General features: G+C 38.9%; 1 protein-coding gene across 1 annotated transcript; it reads right to left on the reverse strand.

The window, feature by feature from the left end:
* Window positions 1–255: 255 nt before the first annotated feature.
* On the reverse strand, window positions 256–20,097 carry NADSYN1 (NAD synthetase 1; the record flags this gene model as incomplete). Its single annotated transcript, XM_082485619.1, has 21 exons — window positions 256–776; window positions 3,647–3,823; window positions 4,545–4,673; window positions 5,485–5,554; window positions 6,033–6,164; window positions 6,966–7,072; window positions 8,510–8,645; window positions 8,996–9,164; window positions 9,848–9,950; window positions 10,618–10,666; window positions 10,844–10,968; window positions 11,143–11,217; window positions 11,995–12,126; window positions 13,778–13,895; window positions 15,400–15,488; window positions 16,213–16,264; window positions 17,171–17,260; window positions 17,652–17,705; window positions 18,576–18,692; window positions 19,796–19,856; window positions 20,013–20,097. The coding sequence occupies 21 exons, from the start codon at window positions 20,095–20,097 to the stop codon at window positions 723–725; spliced, it is 2,124 nt and encodes a 707-aa protein (XP_082341745.1). The 3' UTR covers window positions 256–722.
* Between the last annotated feature and the right edge of the window lie 30 nt (window positions 20,098–20,127).

The raw sequence follows: 20,127 nt of genomic DNA on the forward strand, positions 1-20,127 counted from the left end.
TTACTCCCCTCTGAGAAAATTAAGTTGGAGATTTTAAAGTTATTTGCGCCAAGTCATACAGCAAGTAGATGGAAAACAAGAAGCTGAACTCTAATTTGGATCCCACTAACAAGGAGATTAGCCATTTGCTTCAAGTTAGACAGGCTTCCAATACCTTGCTGAATTAGACCTTATCTGTCTATTCAAAACACTGGAAGAGTCTACATAGCCAATGCTAGATAAAATGAAAAACATGTAAAATAAGAACTGAGTCAATTAGCATTATAAAATTACAAGTTTATTGCAAAGTAAAATGAGTTTTTCCCCTCAACAGCACATGCCAGAACTGTTAAAATTTGATACTTTCATCTGAATGTTACTCAAAAATCGTATCCAAATTAGTAGAAACAAACTTAATATTTGTATGTGTATACACTTTCACAATACATTACCCTACATTTATTTATGATTGATGGGCTTATCCAAATATTTTCAATTAAAACCAATTAACTCAAGCAGTTGAAGAAAATCCTTAATAAATGGTTCCTTAGCCAAACTACGGTTTAAGCATGTTGGGAACAAAACAGGGAGTCAATCAAACAAAAAAAGGACTTGGTTACAAATACTATTTATAATGGTCATCTCAACAGTAGTTTGTGTCATCTCTGCTCATCATCACAGTATACTCCAGTTTTGAACATCCTGCTTAGCAAATAATTACCACAGTTAGACAAGACAGCAAATCAGTCCACGTCTTCAACTAGAGAATTTCCTTCCTTTTTTTCTAGCTTGGATACCTGCAAGTTAAAAGGAAACTGATTTAATAGTAAAAATAAGTTTGCACTTAATGTGCCCTGTCTTTTCAGACTTCCATCACAAAACAGTGTAGAGCACAGATTTACCAGGAACTGACAGTGGGATACGCTCTAGGGGACAACTGAGCTGAACAGGCTGTTAGTTGCAGTCAAAAGAGAAGGTCAAACTTTCTTCCCACCCACCCCCTTAATCACCCCCTGGCTGCATGGTCCCATCAGTTTCTAGGTTTTGTCTGTTTGACTTCATTTGGCTGACCAAGGAGTGAGCGAAGCACCAAAGCCATCTCAGAAGCCGGGAAAAACAGGAAGGGATAGGACGCTGCCCCTTTCAGTGACAGCTGTCAGATCAGATCAGGCCATAACCTGGAACGCTGCCCATAACAAAAAACCTAGAATAATTAAAACAAACACAGGAAATGCTTTCCACGTGCACACACACACAAATTTTATTTAACTGACCTTCACTGTTCTTAAAACTTAAGGAACTACGTTATATTAAGCTCAGCTGTTGTTAAGACTAACAATATAAATAGTTTCAGAAACGATTCTACAAACTCATGGAGGACAGACCAAGAGCATGAACTAAACACAATGTTCTGCACATTATCTCTAACTCTAGAAAATTCAGTTCTATGTTTCCCAAATCTAGGGGGGTATACAGGGAGGATCGTATTATAAATTCTCCATTCTTATGTTCTTCCTTCAGCATCTGCTACTGGCCATGAAAGATAAGCACAAAGATACTAAGGTTGATTAGCTGCTTTTGGTCAAACCAAAAGATTTATCTTGTGATGTGACCAGTAAGCACTGGAAAAAGCAGAAGACAGACTGCATATACCTAATCCTTGGGGGTAGGGGTGCCAGCTTTCTCCTGAGCTATGTCACAGTTCCTTCAAATTATGCCAGCTATTAAAATCCCAATTAACATTTTGGCATCTAGAAATTGTTAAAGTGCATGCTCTGACCACACATCCTCAGACGTAACTCAAAGGCAGAAGCTACAGACAGTGCTACTGGAGTTCCTAGGGTTGCTCTAAATCACTAGAAATTTCATCCCCCAGGTGGAACCTTTGGCTAGGTAGAACTGAAGGATATTAAGACTCCAAGGGAAAATCTGGCAATTCCCAGCAAATGCTATGATCTCAACCTCCTCTTACCCCTCTTCCTTCTGCAGCAAATACAGAGGGAATTTTGCACTTAAAAGAGTGGATAACTAGACTGCCTGGACTACTCTACAAAGATTCAAAGTCGATAGGTACGTTCCACAAATCCAACAGATTTCTCTATCATTAGCACTCAAACCCATTTTCCTTCACAAATGAGCTCAAGCTGTAACATGACTCTTCTACAGAAAAACCTGGCATTACTTAACTAAAGGAGTTTTTTATGTTATTTAGAGTTTATGCCTTATTTTCACAGTCCTGTTACTATGCCAGAAAAACCTTAAGTGCAGGTTAAGTCCCAGGAGCATAATTATCAGTGAGACATTGTCCTAGAGAGTGACTGTCTTCAGAATTACAATAGTGCTGAATAGGTACAATAAGTGGAAACTTAAGAGTATTCTCTTTCTTGAATAGGGCAGACTTCACTCACATTATCGCAAGTCATTATTTTCCAGTCTTGCAAAAAGCCATCCGTAACAATGAGTTATCAGTTCAGGTTACTGTTGCCTGCGTAACAGATTTTCCCCCAAACTGAAAACTCCCAGTTTTCAGGAATGAGTTGCAATGGCTACTACCCTTGCATAGCACAACTGCTATTACATACAAATATAGTTAAAGAGTGTAACAATATCATGGATCATTGAAAGATCCTAATCACATTTACTGTAAGCATAAAATAATTACATTTTGGTCCAGACTCTACAAAAATATTTTACCCAACTCCCACTGAGGCCTTAAGAAATTTTGTTCTGGACTTCAGTGGGAAAAAGTCCAAATCAATGGAAAAAACCCCACCATACAGACCTACAAAAAGTGCTGCACATGGTAGCTTTTATCCTAGGTTTCAAGGTAATAAAACACTATTACAGCATGTCTGGCATTTCACAGATGAGGGAATTAATATTTTATTACATATATAAACATATTCTTTAAAGCAACTGAGGTGTAAAATCTCTGGCAGAAAAAACTTCAAGGTGCTAAAATTCTTCAGCCCAGCACTTTTGCCACTAAAAAATGGCATTAAAATAACGTTGAAGGTGTGACTAAAAACTACAAAAAGCTAAGCACGGTTCTGACAGTTGCTTGATCCCCTTCACACCTCACAGGGCTCAAACTAAGCACTGTACCATTACTGATGCTGTATTTGAGCAAACACGTATTTGTGAGTCAACTGACTTGAGCTTCAAAAAAGGTATTGTTGTTGAAGCAGGTGGGAGAAGCATTCACAATTAATTGCTGCCTCTTACTGGCTTTTCCCACGCAGATGTAGGTTAAGTCTTAATCTTGCAATTAAACAGATCCCTTCAGACAGGTCCTAAACTGAAACCGAAACACATAAGCTTGTTCTCCGCATTAGCTCAAGACTTCATGAGTATGGGTATACCTATTCGTTTCTGGCCTCGGTACATATATTCTCTTTTTTTTTCCCTTCTTCTTCTTCTTGCTTTCCTAACAATATGACAAGCTGTACTTAAAAATGAAAAAAAAAAAAAAAAAAAAAATCCAGCCTACACTGAAACCAGAGAATTCTTACCCTCATAGTTATGTGAAAAGAACAATGACAGTCATTTCTGTAATAACTATTATCCTAAATGCTAGCTGTCTTTTGCTGGACATTCACTGGAACTGGGCTCATCCCATTGCGAAGGCTTTAAATGTAAAACCTTACAAGAAGTAAAAGCCATTTACCTGTTTATCTATACACCTAAATTGCCAAGACCATGTGGTGTTATAAAGGAAAGGCCTCAGGTCAAATCGGTTGTCATCTGGACTGTAGTTTTCAGCATGGTAGGAAGGAGTGAGGGTGGTCATTTTATGTCTGTTAATGGAATACATCCTGAAGAAATGCTTAACCTTTGATGCCACCTGGTGTACAAAAAAATATAGCTTTTAATCAGATGACAATTCTTAATATTAAAAAATTTAGCTGAGAATGTGTTCTCACTTTACACACTCATTTTATTCCATTAACATTTACATAAATTATGTACCATTAGTGGCATGAATCACTGTGGATGACACTACCAATAAGAGGCATTTAAGACCATTTTCAGACACCACCTCAGTGTCTGCACCTAATATTTACCAATAAGGAGGTGCCTTGTAAGGAATCTAACAGTAAGCACTAGCTTCTGCAACTCAGGTGATAACCTGAGCTTTTTCCTTCATGCACAGGAAAAGCAGAACTGCCTAAAGCAAAGCAGATACCTCTTCAGTGTAGATAGTCTTTCAAAGCAAGAGCCATTTTCTGTCTCAGAACATATAACCAAAGGCTTCAAGAGTAGTTAGCCATGTATATTTCAGAGAATAATTTTCCCCTGAAGGTTTAGTTCTGAAATAATTGTTTTCAAATTACCCAATTACTGTTTAAACAATTTGCAACACAGACAACAAGCTCCATTAATTTAAGAGATGCATACCAGTTTTTCCAGCATAATCTGCTACAGCTGTAGAATAATCTCTAAACACAGAATAATTAAACTATCCCTTTCAGTTGAAAGAAACTCTACTAAACCCTTCTCCAAACATGCTTTATTTTGGCAAAGACACTACATGATTTGGTTATTATTCTTTTTTGGTATATTACCTCTCTTGGAGTACAAATTTCCTTCCACATATTAATCAGCTTACAGAACATACTGTATGGTCCAGCCTTTGCAATTTTTCTTAATTTGCCATAGATTGACAGCTCTGTATATGTCATCCCCATATCTGCCTGAAATCACACACACAGAAAGTCACTGAAAATCTTAACTATGCAATTTATAATTAATAGTTTTATGGAGCAATTACAATAATCCAGATTAATCAAAGAAACACCAAAATGAAATTGCCAATGACTAATAAGACAAAGAGATAGTAATAGTATGAACAGAAGACAAAAAAATGGAATCTCTCTGAAATGGGAGATTTGAAATTCTCTCATAAATATATTTGATTTGGCCAGTGAAAACGTTTCTTTCCTGCAAAAGATTTGTTAATTTTCCCTTCTAGGTAGCTTAAATGTAATATATATCAGTAACATAAGGCCTAGTTAAGAAAACCACTAATTCTAATTCAGCCACTCTTTGCTGTATCATAAAGAGTTATACAATATCCTACAGTTAAATATCCAACAGCCCTCAGAGGTAGTTGTCAGGCTTATCTCTTATCCAAGTTGTCCTCTCTTATCCAAGTGAATAGCAAAGTGAAGGGTGAGGGGAAGAGGAAGGGCTTTGCCACCAGTCATTTTGATAGCAGTAAGGCCCTGACTAACTCTTGATATTAAGAAACTTTAAAACACACTGAATTTCAGAACACCCATCCTTCTTAGTGCCCAAAATATAAAATATTTTTTTTTAAAAATTAACTTGCTGTTTTGGAAACTGTTGTCAACATAGGTAACGTTGGTGTGGGATACTAATGCCTTGCAGCGGCTTTAAGATTGTTTACAACATGCTTGTCAATAAGCATGGATACATGCAAGAGCAAACAATAGTTATTGGACAAAAAAACAAGTGTTAGGATAAGGCTTACCGGAGCATTACCTCATCAGTTTGAGCCACTTGTCCATCCACCAGGGGCTCTAACTCCGCAGTGGGTGGAGCTGACATGATACTGTAGGGAAAACATAAAAAGAAAACATGAATTCTGTCCAGTCTCATGAGTACTAGTTAACAAGCAGTCTGGTTTGTTAAAAATCAAATGCTTTATTCAAAACTTTTTCAGGGCATAAGCTGCTAAAGGACTAGAACTCTAAAGAAGTGGTACTTGCAAGCTGTTCCAGGTTTAAAAAGCAATGCTTTACACCAAAACCATAAAGTATCTGGTTCAAGCTGTTTCTTCAGTGGAACTGACAACACAAATGCTTGCATACAGTAACTCCAAAGACTGGTGGCATTTTCAGAATCCAGCAATTTACATTGTGTAAGCATACATGATCATTTAAAACCAGAGGGATGTGCAGAATACTTTTCTTTATTAGCACTGTAATATTACTGCAGCTTAGCTCTGGTAGAAGAGAAAACCAAACTGTTAAGTCCACAATATGCTGCATACAAATACAGTTACCAAATATCACTGCTTCACTACTCACCTGCTGAGGGCCGTGAGCTGAAAATTTTCAATGCAATATTGTATGAAGTTCTTCAAATCAGTCTTGCTGATTCCACCAATGGGATTGATATCAGCACTTGAGCAATCATACTTCGTCAAGTAACCTCGGAGACTGAGCAAGAGAGGAAATTTTATATAGTAATAGTAAATACTAATGTAACATTAGTATAATACATAATAGTTTGTACTATAGAGAATATATATAGGTAGTATAAAGACAGGGAGAAACAGACTGCATATTATTAATGTATTTATACTTAAGGGGCAAACATGTTCAGCTGCAACAGGGCTATCCTAAAGCCATGAAATTACCAAGAGGAGGAAAACAGTATTTTAAACAGTTATGAAGCACTGCAAAACTGGCCATGCTAAGGTAATATATTTGATGCAAAATAATTAAAATACTGTCCTGACCAATTAAAAAAAAAAATAAACGCCATAACACCCATAGAATCAGCACACACTACTCCCCCAGCTTCTGAGGTTATCAATCTCACAATGGGGATTGCTTTAATCTTCAAATAGTCAGCTCTAATAACAGTACGCCATATTTTTAAAAATCTATTTTTCAACTCAAAGTTCATAACTCCTATTACAGTAATTGAAAATACAACAAATAACAGATAAGAAAGTTAAGCCGGTAACTGCATGGGCAAGCTCTACTGAAAACAGCTAAGGAAGGAATAGCATTTTATTGGAAAACTATGACAATATTTTGGTTAAGCTTCTGAAAAATGCACAATTTTCCATGCAGGCCAATTCAACTATTTTCATTAATTTCACTCCTATCAGTGTATTCTGAACTTGTTACCTCTTCTGACTAATAATCTACACTGGGATTTGGTAGAGTTGCAAGGAAATGCAGTGACCTGTTCCCAATTCACCTGGTTTGAGATTTCTAACTTTCACCAACCTTTCATCCACATTGGCTGATCCTAGCACCAGCAGTCCCCCTGGCATCCCACGAGTCCAAAGTGTCAGCTGAGCAAACAGGTAGGCAAGGACCATTCTTATTCTAGCCTGCAAAGCAAAATGAAAAATAAAGCAAATTTATACATTTTTATTAATCAGTTCCCTAAACAAACCCATAATGAACAAAATGTGAAAGGGGTAAATCTTAATGCAAGAAGGATGGTCTTGTGGAGAAGATGCTGAACTCTCGTAAAAAAGCCAGGTTCAGTATCTGCTACTGCCACAGACTTGCATGACTGAACAAGTTTATTCTACTCTGAATTGCAAAATAGGGAGTAGTTGCCATCTTCTACCTCCTACAAGCACTAATAAAGATCCATGAAGGATGAAGTATGCAGATGAACCATCTGTCTAACACACCCTTTTATAGAGTAATAGACTAAAGGGATTTACTTACAGAAAATTTGTAAAAAGTTCTCTTTGCTTTTGTCCCCTTTCCTAAACCTACTTTTTCTAAGGATGATAATAATACCAAACAGACCTGAGATTCAACCTCCAGCTCTAGACACAATTGTGATGTTAAGCAAACTGCCACACTCCTCTGTGGCTAAAGCCTATCCCATTGCCAAAAAGCTGATGATGGATTCAATGTTTGCTTCCAAAGGAGACAGCTGGATTTCTCCAGTAATAGCAGGGGAAGAAAGATCAAGTCCTCAACTAATAAAAACTATCAAACACAATAATCGATGTTTAGCCAGAATTAAAACAGAGTTGCTGATTAGGTTAGAAGCTTTTAAGAATAGGCCAAAAAGAAAGCTATCAAGACAACGAAAGGTACAACTGGAGCCAGGGACTAGAAGTCAGTAGGCAGCTATGTTTTCTGTGATTCTGTAGGATACGTATATCAGCACTACCCAGGCACAGCACCAATCTGTTCTGACACAATGGAAATGTGTAATCAGAAATGTGTATTTGAGCTGCATTTTATAAGCCTATTGAAGATTAAATACCTTCTGATGTAAAAAAAAGTTCTTTTCTACCTTCTAAAACTGAGGACATCTAGGAATTGAAATGGGTAAGCCTGACATCTCACAGAGAGCCTTTTAAAGGCTGCTGACATTAACCAAAGGAAAGTCTGGTATAAATCAGCAATATTTTTGAGTCTTGACCTGCCACAATCCTACTGGACTCAGACCTGTCTATTAGAATACTTTGCTGCTCATTTTCCTGACCCGGCAGCTTTCCGTTGGGATGCTTTTCTAAACAGCATCTCAACTGATGCTGTTAACAGGATACAGGCATGTACTATTTCCTATAAAAGCCACAAACATCCTATAAAAGCCACAAACAATAGTTGTATTGGTCTTCTCCTGAGTTATGTGTAATTGTTGATTTCTGCTGCAGACAAGCATTTACTGGGAGCTCATGAATCTTCAGGGACACACCAAAACAAGTTCAGGTTTTCACAGCAATGCAAATGAAATACTACTTTACCATTTTGTACAGGTCTGACCTGATTCAGCCCACACGAAACATGAAACTCACCTGCACATTCTGGAGTGCCAGGTTTTCTCTGCTGCTCCCTCCATACACAGAAAAACGGGGTGTTCGACCTGTCACCATGCTGAAAATTCCCATAATAGCTTTCACAGCCACATCGATGTTCAGATTGATGTGATAGCTGAGAAGAATTCAATCAGAAGTGACTCAACTAGCAAAATTTGACTATATAAAATAACACTAAAAAAAAGCAAAAAACCCACCCATTAAATGATGTTTTAAGGCTGCTACCATCTCAGATCTAGTATGAAGAATAACATTTTCCAGAGTCTGTTTCCAAATTTCTGTGTCCTTCACCAAATGCTGCTAAATTTGCCTCACATTTACACATTTAAATGATAATGTCTGTAATACTCCTACTTAACACAACTACTATTCCTCTCCCATTTTTTCCTATTTTAGAGTTTGAAAGCTTTAGATTAAAGCCTTTGCCAGAACATGACTTTTTTTCCAGCATTTCTCAACTTGTACCTGCCTATTTGCTCAGCCAAAAGTTTAGCCCTGTTGCAAGTATCCTGGGAGGAGTTCTCACTAGCCATATAGCAAGTGGTAAAGATACGCTTGCAAAATTCTCGAGGATCCTCAGGGACGTAGGTCTCATCATTCACAATTTTGCGCACATCAGCCAGCACATCTGCATCTGACAACAAAGCAGAAGAAACAGAACAAGACTGAAAATTGTTGCACTCCCACTCTCCAGGATACGCAAATATCTTGTATGTTTCTTGTATTCCAATTAAGCTTTACACTGACCCTCACAAATAAGATGACTCCATCATCTAACTCCCCAAACATATTTTCATATATCAAATAAAAGAATTACTGATTTTGCTTCTAATTTTGAACATGGAAGTATTAAGTCCTTTTGTTCTATGCCTTAAAGAAACGTCAAAGAAAATATGATCCAATATGTACAAAGGCTTACCTAAATGCATATAGTCTACGTAAAGCCAGTTTAAGAGCTCAAGTCACTCCTAACTATGTTTTGTAGTGCTGAATTTAGTAGGAGAAGAAAATTCTCATGATAAACTGAAATCCCAAAACTACATCAGCCAATATTTTGAATGATACTCTAGACAGAAACCAGTCTGAGTTCTACACCCAATTCTTAAACCCAAAATGAAAACTATTAAGCCAGTTCAAAGAACCTGAATCTGGACACACATTTTTGCTGGAACTTCTGAAGACATACAAAGGATTCCATTAGAACAACTGGGCAAGAGTCTACCATTCATGAACTCTTGCATCTATTGCACCCAGTTAATATTACCTTGTCCATAACCATTATTAAGCATGGCTAGCCAGGCATGCAGATCTACTTACTTCCATTCTTCACCGCCAGGCAAACCTGGTGACACATAGAGTAGACTATGCAAGCTGTAGCAGAGCTGTCAATTCCACCACTAAGAGGTAGGAGAAATCCTGCCTTGAAAACAGAGCAAGGAAGACATCCCAAATGGCAAAATTAGAAAAAATAGATATTGTACTATTCAGACACACACTCTTTTAAAAGAATTACATGTGCATTGTTCAAGTCTGCTTATATTCTACTGGGGAAAAACAAACAAACCAGACCTAGCAAACCCTCTTAAACTCTCATTGACTGGATTATCAAACAAGTAGTCAGTGTAAACCCTTTGGCTAGAAATAGTTCCAGTGTGTCCTTACCCTCTAGTAATACAGAAGAGCTAATAAAAATGATTATATTTTTTCATATATATTTCACTATTTAACTGAATTACTAGTTCATGTCACTCTGCTTATTTTAAACATCTCCATTTTGCCATTAAAATATTTTCCTTACTGAAAAAATGGTGTTTCAAAGAAAAAGAAATCCCCTTTATTTGGTAAGCTTGACTGTTGCTTTCAAAGGAAGCATGATTCCTAAGGAAAAGGTCTAAAGAGCATACTGAAGTCACACCTTGCGTGCAGGTTTTAGGTCTGAATGAGCTACCAGAGAAAAACTCAAACCTTGCACCTTGGACTAAAATCACTTTGCATTAACAGCAGCACAGGACAGCAATCTGTACTGTCCCTACGACAACGAAGAAGATGTGTATGCCAAGGCAAAGAAAAAAAACAGTTGTTCTTACCTGTTTGCTGCGCCTTAAATAGTCCCAAAGCCAACATGCAGGACCAAGGCTGAAATTACAGAATATGCTCATTCCAATCGGTTATGGAATAAGACTTAAGCAAATCAACATATTTACTGTGCTCTTCCAAAGAGACACTTTCTTTACTTAAAGAAGATCTTATGTTTTGGGTGGGTTTTTTTAAAATCAAAATAATTTTCAAGCAACAGAATCAGTATGTGCTTACCTGATCTCCTCCTCAGGACTATGATGTCTCCACTGGACTGGCATACACGTAGGTACAGCTACATCATCAGGACATGACAGAGCAAAACTCACTTTTACCCTGGGATAAGGATTCACTTTACTTGCCTAAGCAACAGTACAGAAGAATGGGGAAGATATCAGTTTTAATATAGCATATACCTATAAAACATCAGATCTATAGAATACGGTAAAAATCGAGACATGAAAATACTTTTAAAATTCAGTAACTATTCAAACTTGGGAGAGTTTACAAACATAACCTCCATAAAGAATTCTTACCGCTAAGTTACGAGATGAAATCTCTGCTCTGTAACTTCGAACATCCTCCAAGTCCAGAGTGGCAACCAGCACCTCCTATGGAAAGACTTTCAACATTAAATTGAATCTACACAGACAGATAAACAATTTTTGACAGACCTGGACTACAAAACCTGTTGGGGAAGAAGAATGCATGCAACTTTTTTCAATACAGATTTTCATGCTGTCTTCACGAGTCATTTCTGACTCAGTAGAATCGCTTACGTTACAAAGTGAGCACAACTGACTCACTTCACTGAGTACACTAGGATGCTCATAAACAACGAATTTATAGCGCTTGTCAGATGGCTGAACAATACGTTCACCATGAGTTGCAGCAAAGGACAAGTGAAAAAGGCAAGAAGCATACTGCAGAAAAAGACAAATTTGGCACCTAACATGAGGAAACCTACAGCTTTGATGACAAATCTACTGAGAAGGAGCTTTTTGAAGTAAAGCTCAACCTATCAAACCTTTTGTCTATCAAACCAGGTCATAATTACAACACTGCAGTCTTTGCCCTGTTTTTATTTGGATAAGGGAATATAAATTAACAGCACCTCCCCTAACCATGCATACGCAAACATTTTCATAAAGTTCTTCCACTGTGACAGCTCTTCCTTGCTCCCAAAAGCAGGAAAGCTACTGAAGATCAGGTCTGGGCAATCTGACCAGGAAAAACCTTGGACCTAGTTGAATAGCATAGTAAAAATACATCTTTTTTAGTCTATTGACATTATATAGACATGATATGGAATGTCAGGAAAGCGTTGAGCAAAAATGTAGCCGTACTAATTTCAGTCGTAACTAGCAGCTATAAGTTGAATATATTACCACATCATCGAGTGAAAACTGGGATCCTTGGGCAACTGTTTCTCCATTCAATGAAATCATGGCACAGCCATCATAATACAGACGATCACCATCACAGCCTTTTTGGTTAGCTAAAATATATATTCCACCATTCTGGGAGGAAAACAAACATGCAGACAAAAAAATGCTCTTCAGAATATAGCACCTGACAGAACGTTAAAAGACAAAATGTTATTTCACTATTCCTGTCCTTATAATCTTCCTCTGTCTTTACATTATGAATGATTTACAGCTTGCACTCTCTGTCATTTAAAAAAGTACTTTGCATGTGATACACACAACAGAAACAAGTAATGACATGAGTAAGTGTAGTAAGAGAGCTCTAGCCCTTTCACACTGTTGAAAGACAGGAGTCTGCTGTTATTAGCAAGGGTCACTCCCTTAGCCCAAACAGAGAGGGCTGTATTTCTAAACTGAAATTCTAAGTTCAAACTGAGACTGAGAAAAGCAGGAAGATGACGACAGAAGCCGTGTTTGGATATCTGAGGCCATAGCAGATACTGTTAAATGTAACCAAAGCATGTTAAATTACAGTGACAAAGCAGTTGTACAAATTAAACATTTTTCAGTGTAACGTGCATTCCTTACTCTGTTTTTGTCCCCATCACTGTTACACAGGATTACAGTCTAATAACTAAATGTCCTCTCTTCTTTAAAATAAACAGAACTTTCAAAGTAGAAAAATATAATGTATTTTAAGTAAGAAGATGACAGGGGAAAAAAAAAAGAAGTCTGAGTTTAAACACTGATTTCTACTTCCCCTTCCTGATATAGTTACTGGTATTTCTCCGACACAATGTTGCTATGTGAATGAAAATCAGAAAAGAAAGTGTCACGTTAAGGAAATGAAAGAGACTTTTGGATGGTTTTATATGTGCCAGGAAAATAACCCCCTCTATTGACCAAATTACAAGCTGGCAATGAGCTGCCAATTCAGTACATAATGCACATGGAGGGAGACTGGTAAGCCACAGATGACTACAGGGAACAACCACAGCCACTGGTTGGTTGCCCTTTAAGCAGAACGTGCATCCAACAACACTTTCAAGCTGGTTATTCTCTGTATGCAGTAGATTCAACATTTCCTACTTCCAAATACTGAAATTCAGTTACTCTGAATAACTATTTCCTATCCATTATACACGTGCAGTATTTTTTTCTTCAGTGTTTAATGGAATTGTGATTGAGGACATCAAATACATTTTTGGAGCGCAAGTCTCCAGAGCTGGGAGTTACCAAACTGCTTCAAGGTATTTTAACTCTTCTTTATAGATGTGTGTGAAAGACATTATATAGTTGGCATGCCAGTGTAGAACTACGTGCTCCCACCCAAAGTTTCTTGTGGGAGGTCTCCCCGCACACACATGGGCGGGTTTGTATCTCCCCTATTTCCATGCAAATACCAAATGGCCTCTCTTCAAGTCCGCTGCTCCACAGACCAGACAGAGCTGACCTGCAGTCAAACAGCCTCTGGCATTTAGGAGCTCAGAGGTAGAAACAAGTTACAGTGGTTTCACATTAGAGCATGATATATAGCAAGACGTCCCAAAGAAGTACAGTCTCCCTGCTAGAGAGCTCTTCCCCTATTGCAATAGGGAAGGTAATTACAGGTAAGAAAACAAGAAACTAACAAGGACTATCAAGGCCTCCACGCTTATGCTATGTCCTGTCACAGGAGAGGAGACTTCTGAAAAAAAAAAAAAAAGGTGCATAACCAAAATATTTTTTTCTTTAAAGCGTATACCTTTGCAGTGGCAGAATTCACCAAATCCACCCGGGTGTGAGCCTTCCGCAGCACATGGTGACTCCCTGAAGAGTTAGTGAAAATTTCCACACCATCAAGTCCCATTTCAATATGAGGACTGTCAAAGCAAAAGAAAGCCAGAAAAAAATTCAGCTGGCAATACTATGCTGTGAATACTGCAGCTATCATTTAAAAACAATGACAAATAAAAACATCTATGCCATTGTCAGCTTTCTGCACGTCTTAGCTCCAACAAGGATAGGAGTCTCAAAAACATCTGTTTGCTTGCGTTGCCTGACTCTTCTGTCCAAGACCAGGAGCAGTTGCAGAGGGCAGAAGGGCTTTTGCTCCTTCTGTTCTAAATGCAAGGCCTTCTACTTCACCTGGGTCTCAAAAAAAGAGAGAATAAGACAAGTTGGTCTGAAAGGGCAACGTAGAGATACTCTGGCAAGGTCAGTTGTCCCATTTTCCTTCTCTCTAAGTAAATCCAAAAGCATAAGCAAACAGAACCGCAAGAAGACAACTTTCACTGCTGTTTGTTTTTTTTCTTTTTCCAATGTCAAAAGAGAAATACTAAAAAAAAAAAAAAATCACGTCTTCTTCTGTAACATACCACACCTGCTGCAGTGACAAGGAAATGAATGTCTGTAACTGGGAAATTTGGAAAAACATCGGGAACATTTTGTTTATTTTGTGTTAACTAAAACAGCTTTCATGCTTTTCATATCTCCACCCTCACCCGCATCAGACCTTTATGAGTGGGATCTTTTTTATATTGGGAAGGACTTCAAATTGTTACAGGAACTAAAATAGTATCAGGAAACATTACTTAAGGGCACTAGGCTTTGCTTTCCCTTTTGTTGTTTCCTTATGCATTGTCTATGCATTATCTGATGCGATGCTGGTTAAAAAATAAAGTAGAAGGATTAAGCTAACAGCTAAATAGAAAAAAAAAAAAAAAAGTGATACATCTCAAAGTGATGTTGCCTGGAAGCCTACACTCTAGCTTGTCAAATATAAGACAGCTCAATTTGTCTCTTAAGTGAAATGCTCTAGAGGAGCTGGCCAAAGCCGAAGATAAAAAGAATAAAGCAATTAAAATAAAAAGACCTACTAGTGGTCTCAAATTTTTGAGACTAGGTACAGTAAGTGGGAATAATACAGGATTATAATTAGTAGACAAAAATCAATGCTACAAATTGATACACAATAACTTTGTCGCTTTGACCCTAGATCAAGTTAGAGAGCTGGATCCAGAGAGGACATTTCAACCTCAGGTTGAACTAAAAGCTGAACACTATCCAGAACGCGAGCGCTATAGTTATCTGTCACTTGTTTCCTCAGGTCACTTTTTTCGTTCTGCTTCTTTTTGGTATTTCTTTCCTGCCTTCTGTTTCAAATTAATTTACCTTACCTGCCTAAAACTTCTTTTGCCAACGTGCATCTAGCCTAGTGAAATCTTTCCCATGATGTATTTATTGCTCCTAATTATATTTTAGCTTACTGGCACTTTCTGAAAGATGTACTACATACAAGAATAATAAGCAGATTTTTTCAAACATTTATTTCTGGCAGGTTCAGGCTATGTTTTAGTTTACTTTTCATGTCTTCTGCTCCTTTACCTGTTTGGTGCCCAGAGTTCTTCACATATTTCTGCCCCTAGGCAGGTATCTTTGGTTGCAAGCACTGCATCCCCAAAAGGAACGGTTTCCTGAGAAAAACCAAGAACATCCTTACACACACATAATAGAGGAATCTATTAAATTCAAAAAGTTAACTACAAATCTTAAATAAAAATACAAAAACTAAGTACTCACTTATGTGAAATGAGTGACACTATCAATCACATTATACCTTTCTTCATTTATTCCAAGTTTAAGTAAAGAAAAAAAAAAAAGTTCTAAACTGCAAATTTCTGGATTGTACTGAAATTTTGTGTTGAAATGTCAGTAGTATTCAGATACGGTGCTTTGCTTCAGAACAGAACTATAAATCTACAAAACAGAGACTGGCTTTTGCTAGGAATCACGCTCATGCTTTAGTGACAAATAACCTAAGTTTTAGATCCTTCTGAATAAAAAAGGTTATTTTTTTTTAATTCTATTTTTTTACCTCAAAACATGTAGTCTCAAGCACAAATAAACCCAGTACCAGACTTGTGCAAAATAAGACAATCAAGGACCTGTATATATAAATAACTGAGGCAAATTTAAAATTTACTTGCTCTGCTGCCAAGTACTAACATAACCAAGGTTAAATTATGCTCCCATTTAATGTAACTGAGAGCTCTCACTGAATGCTATGAATTTGCAATATGACTGACAGCGGAATTTGGTGCACCACAGTTTTATGCCACAATTTCTATTCATTTAAATTGCTGAATCTGGAAGATACTAGATTTAAAAAGAAAATAAAAAGATCCTTCAAAAACTTACCTGTCCAGTCACTTCCTGAATTATCCTGGGTAGAAAATATTCCTCCACGTGCCTAAAGCAGGTTTATAGGTTGTGAATAAATCGTTATGTAAATCATGGCATAAAAACCTCATTCTCATCTCCACATTCTGTCACCTTCTAACACCGATTAAAGAAATTGTACTTCAGTTGTACGGGGCTGTGTATGTTTAAAAAAATAAAAGACAAAGACCTTTATGCTTTCTGTGAAATTAATCAGAAATGTTAAGATTGTAAGGTAGCAACATCCCATTTTGCTTCAGAAATGCATGGTAAACAACGCTCCATCCTAGCTATAAACTAGACCTAAAAAGAACCCACCAAGCAAGTCAAATATCAAATAAAAGTTTCTCTTTTTGCAGTGTTACTACATGACTAACTCGGAACTCATCTGGAATTGCCTGGGGTTCAGAGGACAGACGCTCAAGGGCTCTCTCAGAAGTACTTTACTGAGACCATCAGGTTAGAACAATTCTCTGACTACAGGATGAGTATGTGGCATCAGAGATGAGCATCAAGCGCATTCTGCAGCTTCGTAAGGTATGCAGCTTTCATCCTCTGCAGTCCTTAAAATTCTCTCATCCATTTCACATAGTTTTCCAGTTTAATATTGAACAGGATGCAGCAATCGCGCAGATAAACACAGGCTCTTCCAATCCTCAACTGCATATAGTTAGAAAGTAGACACAAGGAAAATGACACTACTACACTGGTTGCATGATCGTTCTGCCACACTTTCCCTTCCAGCTCAGCAATTCAGAGTTTGATTGTACGTAACAAGCTTTCTAACCAAGCTTCAATTACGTAGCTTGGCTGACTCTGTCTTGCTGCTCACCCTGTAGCAGCACTGATGGATCGCGATAGAGACTGCAGTCCTTCTGCTGTGGCTGCAAACAGCAAGCTGTGTTTTTAAACACAATTTTAACAGTAACCTGCCTACCTTGTTTTGTTCCACGGGGTAAACCATCTAAGTTCCCTGTAGTTTCCGGCATTTGCCAATGATATTTTCGGTCTGATCAGAAGAATTTTCCTTAAAACATAAACCAAAACAGAAACGGCAAGTTAAGACTGATGCCAAAGCCAAACAAGACTAAATAAAACCGCTGATTAATACCAACCCTTTTTTTCTGTTATGATGTACACTAAATAACTACCACATACAATAATTTTTAAAGTTTCTGTTTGCAGACCTAGGGCGTTTTCTCTGGAGTCTTTCAGAAAGCACTGGAAATCTAGTTTCTACAAATTCAGAAAGGAAGAAGAGATAACGGAAAACATTAGTTGTCTCTCTACAATTTAGTAGACAGGAAGACAACTCCATCGCTGTACGTAGCACTGAAGATTCTTTCTTGAAGGCCAGACCAGTCCCTGAAAGGATACGCTAATGTATTGTCTCACAAAACACATCGAGAATTACTTACTTATTTAAAAAGATCACTCGACAATTGTAGCGAACGTTTCTGTGCAGAACAGGCCTGTGACAATAAGAAGCAGAGTTACTGGTTTCATTACATGAAATTAAAAAAGCTACAGCACATACCTCACTGCACAAAAACTATTTTTAAGACAACACTTCCACACTTTATCACTAAAGGGAATTAAACAAAACAATATATCAAGTTTTAACTTCTAGTTTTTGAATTCAAGTAGTTGTTTGCAAAAGTGAGAGTTACTGGCCATTCTGTCAGTCTCAGATATGTCAACTACTGCCAGAGCAGTGGCGTCCCTGCAAACTACAAGCAGAGCAGAAGAATCCCCCTTGCTGGGCTAACTTATTTAATCAACCCTCACTGCCTATGATACTACCAGGCTAGTTCACAATAAAGCTACTTTTATGCATTTATAACAATACTAAAAAAAGTACATATGTTAATTTTACAGTTATCATTTATCACCATCAGCACATGACTTACAATGGTTTCAGTGATTTTGACACGCACATATGTTGCTTATAAGGATGTCTGCCAGTCAAAGCAAGTCACGTTAGCCCTGACATTCCCGAAAGAGAGTCAATTCATAAAGCCCTTTGCGTTATATATAATATAAAGTCTTACCCAAAGTCCTCCCCACGGCAATAGGGCACAACCATTAAGGTTCCCCATACATAACTGCAGTTATCCTATTTCTCTCTCGATGGACTCAACCACCAGAAATCTTTGAAATGATTATCTTTCAGAAAGCTTTTTGTGTGTTGCAGTCCTAGTCACGGTAATTAAAAGGGAAAGAGCAGTTCCTAAGATGCATTTAAAAATTTGGCGCAGAGCCCTCACTGTCCAGAAACACAGCAGAGGCAGAGCTCCTACAAACCTACCCCCCTTTGTCATATTTACACAAAAAAGACTTACATTCCCACATCACAGATAATATCTTGGGTAGCTGGAGACTCCAAAAGCTTTGCCAGAACTTGAAACGAATGCAAAAGCGTGTCAGACTCATAATAGTGATCCGAGCAGCCGTAACCACTGCACACAAAAACACAGGAAATAAAAAATTCAGCCAACATCTGCACCAGAGCCAAGGGAGCTGAACTGCTTCCGACAAGGAACATTTCTGTCCTGGTTTGAGCAACACAGGACTAATTTGTCTTCTAATGCTTGGGAGAACTGCACTTTTAGAAGATTCTAGTGCCTGAATTGGTGAAAATATTTACTTTATAGCCAGCTATGGTGTGCGGGTTTCAAGGTCTCGGTGTTTCTGAGCTCACCGGGTGCGGGGACGAGGAGGAGAGACCCGGGCACTTGCCCCAAGCTGCCAGCAGGGTTATTTCATACCAGGAACGCCTCATTCAACATAAATCAGAAAGTTTGCTGAGGAGTTCTCTCTCTGCCTCGATGGCTGCCATCCTGAGAACTCCTTGCCCCGGTGCCGGAGCCCCGAGCCCTTCCCTTCCTCCCGAAGCCGCAGCGCTGGCAGTGTCCCACACTTGCAGTCCACTGCTGGGAGTGCACAGCTTCCTACGGGTAGAATGGGCTGAGTATAATCCGTGTATATTTTATACTGGTATCAGTATCGATATTGGTTCTTTAGTGTTATTAATGTTAATTATTTTGTCTTATTCTATTAAATCTGTTTACATTTCAACCCTCAGGTTTCCTTGTTTTTTCCCTGATTCCCTTCCCCGTGTGGGGAGGGGGCATCAGGTGAGAGAATAATTGTCTAAACAACCATAAATCGTTGTGGGTTCCTCAAACCGTAACAATCTCACGCAGATGACACAGAGCACGCGGCAGCAGCCCTGCCAGCGTCACCCCTAATGACACCACCCAAACCCCCCCGGCACTGCTGGGACATTCCCCCTGGGAGCAGCAGCCTGGGCCTGGCCGGAATTCTGCCATTTCCGTGACAGAAAACTCGCTGAAATAGGTCAACAAATGACTGGTACCGGTCATGTTTCCGAGACAACAGACCCAAACTCGTCTTTGCAACTGCAACGTTCTGACGTGCCCCAACAGCCGCACACGCTTCAAGCGACACTTTGGGCGTTACGTGGCCGATGTTCCTACTGACGGTTCTCCGGTAATCAACCAGGGCCGTACCGCACCCGGAACCCGCCGAGCACTCTTACCAGATTTCGAGCTCTGGACCAAGCCGGTACCGGGCTCCGCGGCTCTTTGCGATGTCGATACCTGGAAGAGGGTCGGATCAAACACTGCCCGCGCCCGGCCCGCCTTCTCCCGCTCCGCCGCCCCGCGAACCGGGCGGCCTGAACCCGCCACGGCCGGGCGAGAAACGCCCGGAGGGAGGGAGGGAGGGAGGGGGAGAGGTACCGCCACCCCACTCACTTCGGACAATCCTCTCCAGGTTGCCCTCAAAATCCAGGGCCCACTGATTGAGGGCGCAGGTGGCCACGGTCACCGCCCGGCCCATGGCGGCCCCGCCGTTTCCGGGGCGGGCCGG

The sequence above is a fragment of the Vanellus vanellus genome, assembly GCF_965231255.1.
Source record: "Vanellus vanellus genome assembly, chromosome: 6".
Taxonomy (NCBI): Eukaryota; Metazoa; Chordata; class Aves; order Charadriiformes; family Charadriidae; genus Vanellus; species Vanellus vanellus.